This window comes from Mesoplodon mirus (genome assembly GCF_964341445.2).
Source record: "Mesoplodon mirus genome assembly, chromosome: 2".
Taxonomy (NCBI): domain Eukaryota; kingdom Metazoa; phylum Chordata; class Mammalia; order Artiodactyla; family Ziphiidae; genus Mesoplodon; species Mesoplodon mirus.
The window spans coordinates 120,071,871-120,086,793 of NC_138977.1; the positions used below are offsets into that span (position 1 = coordinate 120,071,871).

General features: G+C 38.1%; 1 protein-coding gene across 4 annotated transcripts in view; it reads right to left on the minus strand.

Moving 5' to 3' along the window:
• Positions 1 to 14,675, minus strand: part of TSNAX (translin associated factor X) — a 33,718-nt gene extending 19,043 nt beyond the window's left edge. Inside the window, exons 1-4 of one of the 4 annotated variants that reach the window (XM_082638780.1) lie at positions 14,524 to 14,675; positions 13,981 to 14,085; positions 10,794 to 10,908; positions 6,089 to 6,219 (exon numbers count right to left, since the gene is read on the minus strand). In XM_082638780.1, coding sequence (XP_082494906.1) covers positions 6,089 to 6,219; positions 10,794 to 10,908; positions 13,981 to 14,085; positions 14,524 to 14,539 — 367 coding nt within the window. In that variant the 5' untranslated portion in view covers positions 14,540 to 14,675. Of the gene's footprint in view, positions 1 to 6,088; positions 6,220 to 10,793; positions 10,909 to 13,980; positions 14,086 to 14,272; positions 14,400 to 14,523 lie in introns of those variants that run through there. The other 3 variants (XM_082638782.1, XM_082638781.1, XM_082638783.1) reach the window with 3 other exon arrangements.
• Positions 14,676 to 14,923: the final 248 nt, after the last annotated feature.

A 14,923-nucleotide genomic window follows, 5' to 3' on the forward strand; every position in this document is an offset into this window, starting at 1 on the left:
ACAAACATCTACCTACATTGTAGGATTTATATAAAATAATATGTCAGTGTCTGGTACAAGGGCCCTCTGTAACTACTGAATTAAACTGAGGTGGGAATTACTAAAATAAGAATGACGGGCATTAATTTTTGTTCGATAATATTTAAAACTTTTTTAAAGAAAACAACGGTGTTTTGGATCTTTTATGTCTTCTTCCCAATGTATTAGCTCACAATTAAAAGAGGCCATTATTCTTCCAAAATGTTACCTTAGCTCAACATGCACTATGATACTAAGAAGTAACAGTAAATTATTTTAAGGGACACTATTGCTGGAATAAGGACCTGTTTGACTTGGTGCTTATGTCCAAACTGAGTAAGAAGCTCTCTTGTCCATGATCCCCACGTAGCCCCACCATTCTCATCAACTGACAGAACTCAGCTCAAGAGTAACTTTCTGAAACAAGATTTTAGAAAAGCGGTAAGAATGTTCAGAGATAAAAAGAAACTGGGTTGAAAGACCTCCATACACTTGGACAGTCTAAGTAGTGCACACCCAACATTTATCCAAAAAGAATGTTCACAAACTGAGTCTTTGTGACCCACAAAACGCCTGTGAGAGAAGTTTTCTCATGGTCACAGGATTCACCACAGAAGTTTGTAGTATGATATAAACACTTAATAAGTTGTGATTAAAAGTCATAAGAAATGTTTACTGAATCATCTCACGTTTAAATGCAACTTTAAGCTATATCTATTTTAATTACCTATGTAATTAAAATACTTTATTTTAAAATATTTTATTAAATAAATTTAATACAATTTATTAATATTTTATTTAAGTATTTTATTTTACCTATGTAAAACAAAAGGAAGTGAGAGTCTTTAACCAGATATAGGATCTGAGATCTTCAAGTAAAAGCCTCTGGCTTTGTAGAAAACAATTACAGTATGAAGTACCAAATACTAGCTAGCAGAGAGGCGATAGTCTAGCAGAAAGTTAATCACAGCAGGTAAAACAAGTCAGATTCCAATTCCAATACCATCTCTAAGGTCATTTACAAAATGAGGTGGTGGAACAAGATGTGCTCCAACCACTCTTTCAGTTTTAAAATTATTTTCGGGTTTCCCTGGTGGCGCAGTGGTTGAGGGTCCGCCTGCCGATGCAGGGGACACGGGTTCGTGCCCCGGTCCGGGAAGATCCCACATGTCACGGAGCGGCTGGGCCCGTGAGCCATGGCCACTGAGCCTGCGCGTCCAGAGCCTGTGCTCCGCAGCGGAAAAGGCCACAACAGTGAGAGGCCCTCGTACCGCAAAAAAAAAAAACATTCAGAAAAAAATTTAAATCCATCAACATGCATATGCCTGGATTTCCCATTACACCAAACGGACACCAAACTACTGTAGTGGGCAGAGAAAAATTAACTATTCATGAAACATATTTCATTGACTTTGGCACAGAGTCCATATTCCCCATTCTCCCTTGAAATCAGGTGTGGACATGTGACTGGCCAATAACATGTAGACAGAAGTGGTCGATGCCACTTGGAGGGCTGGCTTATAAAAACCTCAGGCATGACCCTGCACTCCTCTTTTCCACAACCTGCCAGTTGTATGCTGATGTCCTGACTGATCTTGGAATACTGATAGTAGCAGAGCCCCAAGATCCTGGGTCTCTGAATGACTAAGTGCGAAGAGCACACTCAAGACACCATCGCAAAGCCGGGACTTTAAATGAGAAAGAAACGATTACTATTTTGTTAAGCCACCAAAATGTCACAGGTTTATGCATTTGTTTCAGTACTTAGCTTTACCTGAACTAACATCTCTGCTGACGACTTAATCTCGCTTACAAACAGAAAAATTCAGTGTTTACCTGTATCTCTCCCTTCACTAAATTCTTCCATTATTTATTCCAAAGGCTTACAGATCTTCATGTCCTAGTTCATTTTTTCAGTGAGCTTTCTCAATTTTGCTACTATGCTGAAATGCTATCAAATTTCTCTGTACTGAAATAATGAGCTTTAGAACGCCCCTAAATATTAACACTGATCCTATTTCTGCACTTATGTCTAAGTAACAGCCCCTGGAAACATGTTTCCTTTTGGAAGCAACAAAAAATAGTCAAACAAAAATTTGCAAACGCAAACCATCAAATAAAAGATTTGATTGAACAAAAAAAGCCCTTTTAAAATACTTCTGCTCTTCATCCTGTCAACATTTATCAAACATCTATTAAGTGTCTGGGATACATCAGTTAATAGTAAAAAACTTTTGTAGAGACTTGTCGAGTCCACATTCTAGTAGAGGAGAGCGAAATAATAAAGAAAACACATAATAAATACGGAGATTACAGAGTAAGTCAAAACTTGTTAAGTGGTATGGGAAAAAAAAGAGCAACACAAGAGCTATAACGTGTGCTGGGGCTTTAAGAAAAACCTTCATATTCAAGCAAAGAGAAATTTAAGCAAGATAAAGCCTTTACTCGGGGTTAGGTTCTGAAGTCTACAGGTAAATTAAATCCATATAATAAGAAAGTAATGGTACCACTTACTAGCTTATGACCCTGGACAAGTTGCTTAACTCCTGTGAGTCTCAATTTCCCCACTTATGAAGTGGGAAAAATAATATTTATGACAGGGATATTGCAAAGGTTATCTAAATATAAATATTTAATATATAAAGAACAATGGCTTTAAAAAAAATATCTGTAACTGGCCTAAAACACTCACTTAACCTACCATTCACATTCTCGGATGAGATAATTAAAATATTAGTGAGGGTCTGAACTGAGTTTTGCGCACCAGAATGTCTCAAAATTAAATGACAATTTTTAGTATTGTCACAGTGATATAAACTAAATCAAAAAAAAGAAGAAATATTTTTTTCTTTGAGATGGAGGACAATTTCCCCCAACTGTTAATTTTTCAACAAGAAAAACAAAAACAAAAACAAAAACGTGACAGGGCATGAGAAAAAGTTTTAAGTGACTTATTTCAAGTAACTAATTATCTGTCATTTGTTTAACCATCCCTTGGGACAATCTGTAACCCACTCTGATAAGAAATGTGTAGAAAACAGACCTAACTTTTTGTTGTTGTTCAATTATTAGTAGGACACTCAATGTTTGAGCTCACACAAGTATCCCTTAGGGACATGCTCTGCGTGCCATTAGCACAATTCTTAATGAGGAAAAGCACAGAACTCCTTTAGTTCAATGCCAGAATTGTTTTATCTTCAAGTCAAAAGAACAACTATTTGGAGTAACACCAAAACAAGCATTTAACAATTACAAGCAGCAAGCTATTCATAAGCATCACATTGTTAATGCTACTTTAATTATAAATAACCTTATTTTATCAAATAAAATATCTGTCAGCAAATTTTTAAGTTCCAGACACCCCTTTATTTGACTGCTTTATTCCTTAACTTTAAGGAAAAAAAATCTTTATTGTTTCAATTTAAAGAACCTCACTTTATTTTAAAGACTTCCTACAGAAAAGTGAGACAGAGAATCCTTAAATTTTTAATTCATGGGTAGGTAATCTCAAAGAAAACTTACACATCATAAACAAAGGGCTTAAACAGAATATGGTGCTTACAATAATCTTCAGTGACAGTGAACTGGGAATATCTGAAGAAAGACTGCTCCCATTTTACTAATGTCCTATCTAAACTTTTTCCAAGAAAGTAGTGTTTCCTTCCTGATTTAAGAAACACTCTACTGACTCAATGAAATGTCCGCTTTGCCTTTTTTTCTCCATTTCTGTTTTGTTCTAAAAGCCAAGTACGACTTCCTAGGTTTCTTTTAGTGTCATTATCCATATGGTCCTTGCTCTTATTTAAAGCCTTTCCTTATACTTTACTCATTGACCCATGAAGGACCTACAAAATAAATTACTGGGCCAAATAAAGCAAATCTACAGTGTCCCTAGGTTAACTGTGCTTTTTGAACTTCACATAAATGGAATTATACAGTTATATTCTCTTTTGTGTCTGCTTATTTTGCCCAACAGAATGTGAAATTCATATTTGCTGTCGCATACGGTTATCATTTTTTACTGCTATGTAGTACTACATTGTACAACTACACCACAATGTACCCATTTTCCTGTTGACAGACATGTGGGTCATCTTTTAGTTTTAGGATATTATGATTACAGCTGTTATGAGGTTTCTTGCACATGTCTTTTGGTGACATAAGCCTCACTCCTCTTGGGTATATACCCAGAAGTAATCATATAGTAGACACATTCCCAGCTAGATACTGCCGCCAAAGTTTTTTTAAATGGTACAGGCAGTATTTATGATTTAGTCCTGCTGGTGAGTGAATGGTACCTCACTGTGGTTTCACTTTACATTACTCTAGTGAATAATGATGCTGAGCACCGTTTAGTGAATATTCACAGTCATCTGAATATTCACATTTTTAAGGCCCCTATTCACCTTTTTTGGTCCTTTGTTTTTTATAATAAATTTATTTATTTTGGGCTGCACTGGGTCTTCATTGCTGCACGTGGGCTTTCTCTAGTTGTGGCGAGTGGGAGCTACTCTTTGTTACAGTGCATGGGCTTCTCACTGCGGTGGCTTCTCTTGTTGCAGAGCACGGGCTCTAGGCACATGAGCTTCAGTAGTTGTTGATCCGATTTTCCTTTAGCAGTTAATGCTTTTTGGTGTCATTAAAAAAAAAAATCTTGGGCTTCCCTGGTGGCGCAGTGGTTGAGATATGGCCTACCGATGCAGGGGATGCGGGTTCATGCCCCAGTCCGGGAAGATCCCACATGCCACGGAGCGGCTGGGCCCGTGAGCCATGGCTGCTGAGCCTGCGCGTCCGGAGCCTGTGCTTTCCAACGGGAGAGGCCACAACAGTGAGAGGCCCGCGTACCGCAAAAAAAAAAAAAAAAAAAAAAAATCTTTCCTACCACAAGGTCACGAAGATACTCTCGTATGTTTTCTTCTAGAGGCTTGTTCCAGCTTTCACTTCACCCTTCTTTCTCCCATTATCTCTGATCTTCTCTCCCAACCCTGCCAAATCTGTCACATGCAAGGCTGTGCTTGCATGTGGCAACATAAACTGAATTCATGAAATCTTTTTTATTATATGTGCTATTATTTTGAAAATCAAATAAATCCCTGATAGTAAATAATAAATGATGAGGATGGGAACGTACCCCCTTTCAGAATATACTATAATGACTCCTCATGGAAATGTGTTATCACTTTAGTTTATAATAACACGCCTCCAGCTTTAACTGATACACGCAGGCACCTTCTCTTACTAATATCAAGACGTTTCAACAACCACAGGTCGACATTTCTGAAAAACAAGTGCTGAAATGATAACCAGACTAAAACTGAACATATATTGACCAGGTACCAAATGAACTCATTTCCTACTACTGAACTTACCTGAGCTCAGTGGAATCAGCTATTTGATAGAAAGGAATACAGAACTTCCATTTACTTCTATAAATATGCATCAACCTTTGATTTTGTCTTTCTGCAAATTTCAGGATATGCCTGAATTATACAGTTCTCTCTCCTCACAGTGAACTCACAATAAGAAAAGGATGAAGAGGATTAGATCAAGTACCTTAAACATTTGTGCCAACTAATTTCCAAATGGTGATAATCACCAAGATCCAGTACTCCATGAAACATTTTAAATGAATATATAAAACCCAGTACTACCCTAAACTTCCCAGTATGGAGTCACACTATGAGATGTTCTGGTCCACCTGGCTAAGTGATACATTCTCTTTTATGAACTTACTATGACTGAAACTTAGAGCCACAAGTGAGGTATACCCATAGTGGGAAATGAGTTATACCCTGTCTGAATACACCCTACTCACTCAAGAATAAAGTTCACCTATTAAGTCTGTATCCTCAGTTACTTTATTCAAATCTATCAATGACTGTCACTACACAGAAAAATAAAGCCCATTAAGGATTTTTAGATTACCTTAACATTACTATTCAGAAGTTCTAATTTTTTAAAGCCAGTAATATTTCACCAAGTATCAATTAAAATTCAGGCAATGCACATAAATCATGTAACGAACTTTTTTTTTTTTTTAATGTTACCACTACAATGAACCTAGACTCACCGGTAGTAATGGCTCTGTGGAACTGATGCATGTCTTCTCCTGAGAGCTCTTGGGCTACCTGCAATATCTTTTGTCTGACACCATCCAATTTAATTTCTGATTCAGTCAGTATTTCTTCCATATCAGGAGCACTGTAATCAAGATATTGGGAACTTTTAAAACATCAGTCAGATGTTTTGATAGTGAAAAACTGAAATAATCTACATATCAATTAACATAGGGCTAAATACATATCCTATGTATCTGGAAACTTCTAACTCAAAACTACAACTACAGTTTACTAAAAATAGGTTAAAAACATGGAAAAATGCTATAATATTAAGTGAAAAGAGAAGTATAAAAAGTTGTATTTATAATATGACCATAACTACAAGAAAAATTATGTTCATAAAAATATGACATCTGGAGACGTCTACTTTTAGTCAGGATGGAGTAACATGGACAGGATTTATCATCCCACCATAAAACTAAACAACTAAAGAGAAATACACATATACAAAAAAACTGGTTTTCAGACGTTGGGCAACAGGCAGCATGGGACAGTGATCCCTGAGAGAAGGATGAAGAAAAGGACATGTGCCTTATGACTGTCCCATCTGACCCCCTGCAGTGCAATGACAGTGCAGGGATGAGAAACTTAGGTGGACCCTGGGAGTCTCCCTGAGTAGAGGGGAAGGAAGTGGGAGTTCAGGTTAGTAAAGATGGCTAAAACTTGCAAGGCAGAGTAACAAAGGAGAAAACTACACACAGAGTTTTTAGAGATCTACACAGGGGACCCACTCAAGTCTTCAGCTGAGCTCTGATCAGTGCAGACTTTTGAGGAAACTACCCAAGACTGAAAAATGAACCACCCTAAGTGAGCACGCAAAACAATATCCAGAGCTCACACAAGACCAGAAATAGTTGATTCATCACTGGCAGACTGACACTACAAAAAGTATTAAAGGAGGTTCTCTAGGCAAAAGGAAAATGATACCAAATGAAAATCTGGATCTGTACATAAAGGAATAAAGGACACCAGAAATGGGAAATATATATAAAAATATAATTTTTTAATTAAAAAAATCATATTAAGTAAAAATAATAATGTATTATGGGGATTATAAAAAAAATATAGAAGTAGCATATATTTCAAAGTAGCACAAAGGCCAAGCTTGTAGAGGTGAAATGGAAAAGGAAGTATACTATTATAGGGTTCATATACTATAGGCAAAGTGATATGTAAGCTGTCCTTACCTTGTACAGTATCACATTAACTGAAAAGTGTGCATATCAATACTGTGACCTCAATTTGCAAAGTAAATGTTACCACAGAACCATGCGAAGGACAGACAAGATTCTGAGATGCACAAGTTTCAATTAACACAGTATTGTGCAAAGTAAGGACAGCAGACTGTGACAAGTCATATATTATAAACCATAGAACCACTATAAAACAAAAAGGTACAGCTAATAAGCCAAAAAATAAGATAAAATGGAATTATAAAAAATACTCAGTCTTCACAACGTTGTAAAGCAATGATATCCCAATTAAAAAATATGTATATTCAACCCAAAATAAGGCAAAAAAGTGGAAAATGGATCATAAATTTAATTCCTGCCGTATCAATAATCACATTAAATGTAAATGGTCTAAACACCTCCATAAAAGGCAGAGACTGGATAAATGGATAAAAAAGCAAGAAAGACAAGAAATCCTCTTTAAATATAGACACAAATAGATTAAAAACAAAAGGACAAATAAAGATATACCCTGTTAACACTAATCAAAAGAAAACTAGAGTAGCCGTATTAACAAAGTAGAATTCAAAACAAAGAATATTTCCAGGGATACTATCATAAAAATAAAGGGTCAATTCATCAAGTGAACAGAACAATCCTAAACATTAATGCATCAAATAAAAGAGCTTAAATACATCAAGCAAAAACTAATAGAAGGGCAAAAAGAAATAGACAAATCCACAATTATCATCAAGAGATTTGAACCTCTCTCAATAACTGTAGAACAAGTATACAGAAAATCAGTAATAACACAGATGACTGAACAACATCATCAACCAATTTAATTGACATTTATAGGACACTACACCCCACAATAGCAGAATACATGTACTTTTCAAGTGTACAAGGTCCAGAGAGACCATATTCTGAGCCAAAACCAAGCTTCAGTAAATTTAAAAGAATTCAAATCATAAAAAGTATGCTTGGAAAATTCCTAAATATTTGGAAACAAAATAACATCTAAACAACCAATGGGTCAAAGATGAAATCAAAATGAAAATCAGAAAGCATTTTGAACTGAATGAAAATGAAAAAACAACATACCAGAATTCGTGGAATGCAGCTAAAGTGTACTTAGAGCCATAAAAGGGAAATTTATAGCACTAAATGCCTATACTAGAAAAGAAGAAATGATCTCAGTTTCTTCTTTGATCTCAGCTTCCGTCTTAAGAAACTCTTTAGAAAAGGAGCAAATGAATCCAAAGTAAGCAGAAAGAAGGAAATAACAGAAATCAATGTGTCAGAAAACCAAAACATACAGAATATGTATGAAATCAACAGTAGTCCTTTAAGATCAATAAAATTGATAAACCTCTAGCCAGACAGATCAGGAAAAAGGATACAAATTACCAACTTCAGGAATGAGAGAGAGAACATTACAACAGATTCTACAGAAATTAAAGGATAATAAAAGAACATTATGAGATGAAATGGAAAAATTCCTTAAAAGACCAAACTACCAAAGCTCACTAGCAGAGATATCTACCTACATCTATTAAAGAAAATAAAGTACAGTTAAAATATGAAATCTGCTCATTAACAGTAGTTATCTTTATGTACTCTAGCTGATTTCTTTCATAAAGTATTTTTACTTTCTGTAGTTTATAATTTTTCTGAAGTTTACTATTTTCTCAGTTTACTAATCAAAATATATGTATAATATGGACACAATTACGATAAAAAAGTATAAAATATGAAATCTGCTCATTGATAGTGGCTATCCTAGTGTACTGTCACTGACTTCTTTCACTCAGTATCTTTACTTTTCTGTCATTTTGTATTTTTCTAAAGATTACTATTTTCTAAGTTTACCATAATGCATATTTATTATTTTTTGGTGGACAAATATTTACAAGATGACTGTACACAATAACATGGCTTTTTCTAAAATATTAAGTTCTCCTGTCACAGTTCTACTATTTCTTTAAACTGCTGAATATTGAGAGCAATTGTTTTAAAACTGCAATTTCTAGTGGAAAAAAGTGTTCATGACTAACCAGATCAGTGTTGCTTCTTTCCATAATACAAGCTCAAGCGTGTACAAGCTATGTGAAAACTGGTTCAAAAAACAAGCAAAAACTAATTTTAGAGTCAAGGATAAAAAAGAAAATGTTAACAGTGCCACATTCCAATAAACCTATATATGGCAAATTTGCTTCCACTTAGTGGAATAAAAATTAAAGCATTTCAGGGGCTTCCCTGGTGGCGCAGTGGTTGAGAGTCCACCTGCCGATGCAGGGGACACAGGTTCGTGCCCTGATCCGGGAAGATCCCACATGCCGCGGAGCAGTGGGCCCGTGAGCCATGGTCACTGAGCCTGCGCGTCCGGAGCCTCTGCTCCACAATGGGAGAGGCCACAACAGTGAGAGGCCCGCATATCGCAAAAAAAAAAAAAAAAAAAAAAAAAAATTAAAGCATTTCAGAATTACCTTAAAAGTTATAAGTGAATAGAATACTTCAATAATATTTTAATAATAAAAAGCTCATAAATTATATTTAGTCTTTCTTAAATACTTAAAAGACACATGGTGGGAAGACAATCATTGCTATCCTTCTAAAGGCATTTGGAATTGATAATGTAACAAGAATCTCTCTTTGGGAGTTGCAGGGTGGGTGATTTCTACTCTCATGTAGAACAGAGAAGCAAAGAAAGCTAGTCAAATGAAATATGAAGCAAACCAAGATGAGATGGATATACCCAACTGCATTCATAAAGTATTCCTGAATCTTCTTTCTAATTCACTCCCTTCCTCTTAATTTAGGCTAGTTTAAGCTGGCTTCTTTTACTTGCAACAAAGAAATCTATTAAATATACAGAGCCTACCTAGAAAAATATTAAAGTCCTAGAGAACGAATGTCACAGAGCTGAAGGTAGAGGAACTTTCAAAGAATTAAGCAGTCAACACTATCACATGCTGCAAAAATGTAAGTCAGAAAAAAGCAGAAGAGTGTGTACTAGATTCAGCAATATGAAAGTAACAAGGGCAATTTCAATTCTGTGAGGCAGAACGCCAAACCGCAATGAACTGAAAAATGAATGGGAAGGTAAGTTAAGCAGAATATAACATTTATCTAATATTAAAATTTCTGCACACATCATCCAAGGAAAGCTTTAATGTAACAGGTGCTAGTAAACCATTAAAAATTTAATATTTTCACAAACAGTAGCTCTATCTTGGTGAACGACCTTAACAGAACATAAATCCCTAGCTGTTCTGAAAATAAGAATTGGTCCTTATTTTTATTAAAACGTTTATTCTTAAAATCTACCTGCTACTAACATCCTCTGATCCTAGTGTTCAAAAAAAGTCAGCTAGTTACTGTCCACTAACTTACGATATATATTAAATACAATATATATAAAATATATAAAATACGTATAAAACTGTATCCAACTGTGACAAATTTAAAGATATTTACTCACCTTGTAATCCTGTGGAGGAGAAAAATTGTCCTTTTACTTTCAACAGTTATATCCCGACTAAGTTTCACAAGTCTCTCGTATTTGTCATGTCTTGCATCAAGTTCCTGTTGAAATGCTAAGAACACATTATTATGAACATAAGCATGCTTATTCTACACTTGAAGCCTATTGAAACAATACTGGAGAAACCATCTTATTTACTTTTAAAGTACTGGAAATCAAAGACTCTGCTACTAACCAAGATATTTTTTCTTTAACTAGAGGTATGCCTTAGCTGGATTTTACCACTCAGAGCCTCACAATGAGACATATATTTTGTAACAAATATCTGTTCTAATAAACATGAGATTGTTACCACAAAATTATCACATATAACTACCTACAAAAACTTTCAACTACCTCGCTAGGTTATGTAAAGTTATTTTTAATTACCTTACCATATACAATAAAAATATCTACAAAAAATAAACTGGAATTTTAAAATTAAGTTTATAACCGCTTAATAACATCAACTTTCTGAATTCTCAAGCCCTAGTTGTTGAAATACCCATAAACCACTTACTTATCTTAATAACCACTTTATTTTAGAAGCACTGTCACTCCAAAGACCTAGCAAGTTGCCTGTCCTATAGGGAGCAATCCACAGAGGAATTCTGAATACAAAGGTTTATTCAGAACCTTTAACTATGAACCAAATTAGTAGTTGACAAAGACCTAAATACATCTGGTTTTTTATTATTGAGATAATAATTAGGCTAGGATATTACCTAATATTTCAAGACAATCGAATGGATTCACTATTTATTTTGACTACATTAATGACCACTGTGAATTATATACTATAAATACAAAGTTAAGGCAATTTCTACCCTCAATGAGCTCAGTCCAGTATGAGACAGAGATGTAAACAAAGAATTAAATGTAATCATGCTATAATAAATATATAGAAAAGGTTCAGTAAAGCAGGAACTACATTTTTCTTGTTCACTATCAACACATGCCAGAACATAGATGCTCAATAAATATCTCCTGACTTAATGGATGGATGTTCAATGAATGCAATGTTTGTCACCAAGTTTGCTTGGGAGGAAAATCCGAAAGGCTTCAAAGGGAAGAAGCTACTTGAGCTGGGTCTTGAAGAAAACGACAGGACACCAGGTGGACAACGGGGGCACCAAGTTGGAAGCAATTCCAAGCTTAAAGAACTATGTGCACAAAGGCAGGTAGAGGGCTTCCCTGGTGGCGCAGTGGTTGAGAGTCTGCCTGCCGATGCAGGGGACAAGGGTTCGTGCCCCGGTCTGGGAAGATCCCACATGCCGCGGAGCGGCTGGGCCCGTGAGCCATGGCCACTGAGCCTGCGCGTCCGGAGCCTGTGCTCCGCAACGGGAGAGGCCACAACAGTGAGAGGCCCGCGTACCACACACACACAAAAAAGGCAGGTAGAAACATAAAACAGCAAAATATGCTTGGAAACAAGCAGCTCAGTATGGGGTGTGTGAGAACATACTGGTGGGGAATATTGGCTTGGCCAAAACGTTCGTTCGGTTAATGAATACGTTGCTCATTAAAGTTCTTGGTGAAAATGAAAAATGCCTTTTATAGTTACTTACAACCGAACGAACTTTCTGGCCAACCCAATACTTGCCCCAGTGTACCGACAGTTTTTCCACTGAGTATATAGCTCTATCAACGTGCTCTCTACTCAATTACAACTAGTTGTCTTACACCCCTGAAGATCACTGTATGTGCTGTGGCAGTTCTAAAATACGTCCACAAATCACCTGATACTCCTCCCTTCAAAAAGAGGAACCTAATTCCCTTCCTCTTAAATATGAGGCAGAGTTTTAAAACTACCTCATTTGTAACAAAAAGAACTGTAGCAAAAGTGACAGTGTATGATGTCCAAGATTAGGACATATGAGAATTGTGCTCTCTTTCTCTTCCTCGGTCTGGGGTAAGCCAGATGCCACAACACGAGGACACTCAAGCAGTACTATGGAGGGGTCCACCTGGAGAGGAACCCAGAGCTGGCTGTTGGCAGAAGGCCTACCCTGCTGATAGCTGTGGATCCTCCAACCCAATTCAAGCCTTCAGATGGCTGCAAGTTAGAACCAACAGCTAACTAAGCCCCCTCTCGGATTCCTGAACTACAGAAACTGTAAAGAACAGGGTGCTGGAGTAATTCCCTGGTGGTCCAGTGGTTAGGACTCCGCGCTTCCATGGCAGGGGGGCATGGGTTCAATCCCTGGTCAGGGAAATAAGATCCCGCATGCCATGCGGCATGGCTAAAAAAAAAATAGGATGCTGGGCAGAAGAGTTAGGTGAATTTTGTTTTATGTTGTGTTTTGCAATGAGGAACAGCTTGCCCAAGTTAATATACTGAGGAAAGGGGAGCTGTGAATACGTGTACATATACGATTTACATGTACATGGATTCCCAGTCTCTGCAAAGTGCGACAGTCAAAACAAAAATACAAGCCCTGTCTTCAAAAGTCTAGCTGGGAAAACAAAACCAATACACGTTAAAAATTGAAAAATTAGGGCTTCCCTGGTGGCGCATTGGTTGAGAGTCCGCCTGCCGATGCAGGGGACACGGGTTCGTGCCCTGGTCCGGGAAGATCCCACATGTCCGGAGCGGCTGGGCCCGTGAGCCATGGCCGCTGAGCCTGCGCGTCCGGAGCCTGTGCTCCGCAACGGGAGAAGCCACAACAGTAAGAGGCCCGCGTACCGCAAAAAAAAAAAAAAAAAAAAAAAAAAAATTTGAAAAATTAAATATACGTATATATACAGCTGATATATATATACACACACACACATAGCTGATACATATACACATATACACTTTAACCATACACCTAATGAAAATACACATATATACCTGATACACACACACACACACACACACACCTGGGGGGGTCGTGAGTATATATATTTATCAGGTCCACAGTAATTTTTAGTTACGTGGCACGTCTGATGTTAAATAACTAATGTTTACCTGTGAAACTGTAATGGGAAAAAGAGTCAAGACGCCTGTAATCTCAACTCTGAGGGTAGACCCAGCACTATGGCAAAACCCCCGGGAAAATTCTCAGAGGCTGTTTTCACGTGCATAACATGGCTAATCGATCCTTCTTACAAACTCTTTAGTTCTCTTCCCTTCGCCAGCTTACATGACAAGAGAACTTACATTTGAAGGCCAACATCACAGGTGAAGAGGAATTAACATCCTTCCCTTCTCTTCTCTGGTTATGTGGGAAATTGTCATGCTTCCTTTTCCTGAACCCTCCTGATCCTTACGTAGAGAAGGAGAAAAAGGTTGGACAAGGCTCTTCCATCGCCAAGGAGCTGACAAAACATGACACAGGCAAACCCCTTCCTTCCTTTAAAACCAGACATCCCCAAGGCCCTCGCCACAGAGGCGTCCTCAGCAGACAACAGAAAAGCAACCCTGCCTTCTCCCCCCGAAACCTTACGCTCACCCAGGTCTCCGCCAACGAGTACCTTGATCTGGCACAAGGTGGGGCAATTACCGAATTAAGATAAAAACGGCTCGAGGATTAAAAACAGAGAGGCGCAAACAGGGCCAATGTGGCCGGGAAATCACCAGGGCCGCCGCCCCTCCCGGAGCCTGCGCGGGGAGAGGGCACCTTTAAGGGGTGGGAAGTGGTAAACGCGACCAAAAGGCTGGATGAGATAAATAAATAACGCCCAAAGCCGTTGAGGACGCCACCTTCTTTGCTGCTCATGTCGTCACGGCCTACGGCGAGAAGAAACGACAATCAGCGCCTCGGGGCGCGCACGATGCGTACAGCGGCGGCCGAAGAGCCCGAAGCGGTACCCTGCGCAGCCGGCCGACGTCGACGCCCCGGCCGGAAGCGCACGCCCGCAGCCACTCAAGCTTCTCCCTTTTCCCTCGTACACTTCCGGCCGCGTCCCAGCCCCGCCTCTGCTGGCTCCGCCCCGCGCGTGGCCCGGGGGACCTCGCGCCCTCGAGCCGTTGTCACGCCTGCCCTCTGCTGTGCCTGAAGACAGAAGCGACTTTACACGCTTCTCTGCATGAGCCGTCCATTAAAAGAGACGATGCATCCCCCTGAGGGTGAGAGCAGTGTGAAGGCGGGAAAGCGACGAAA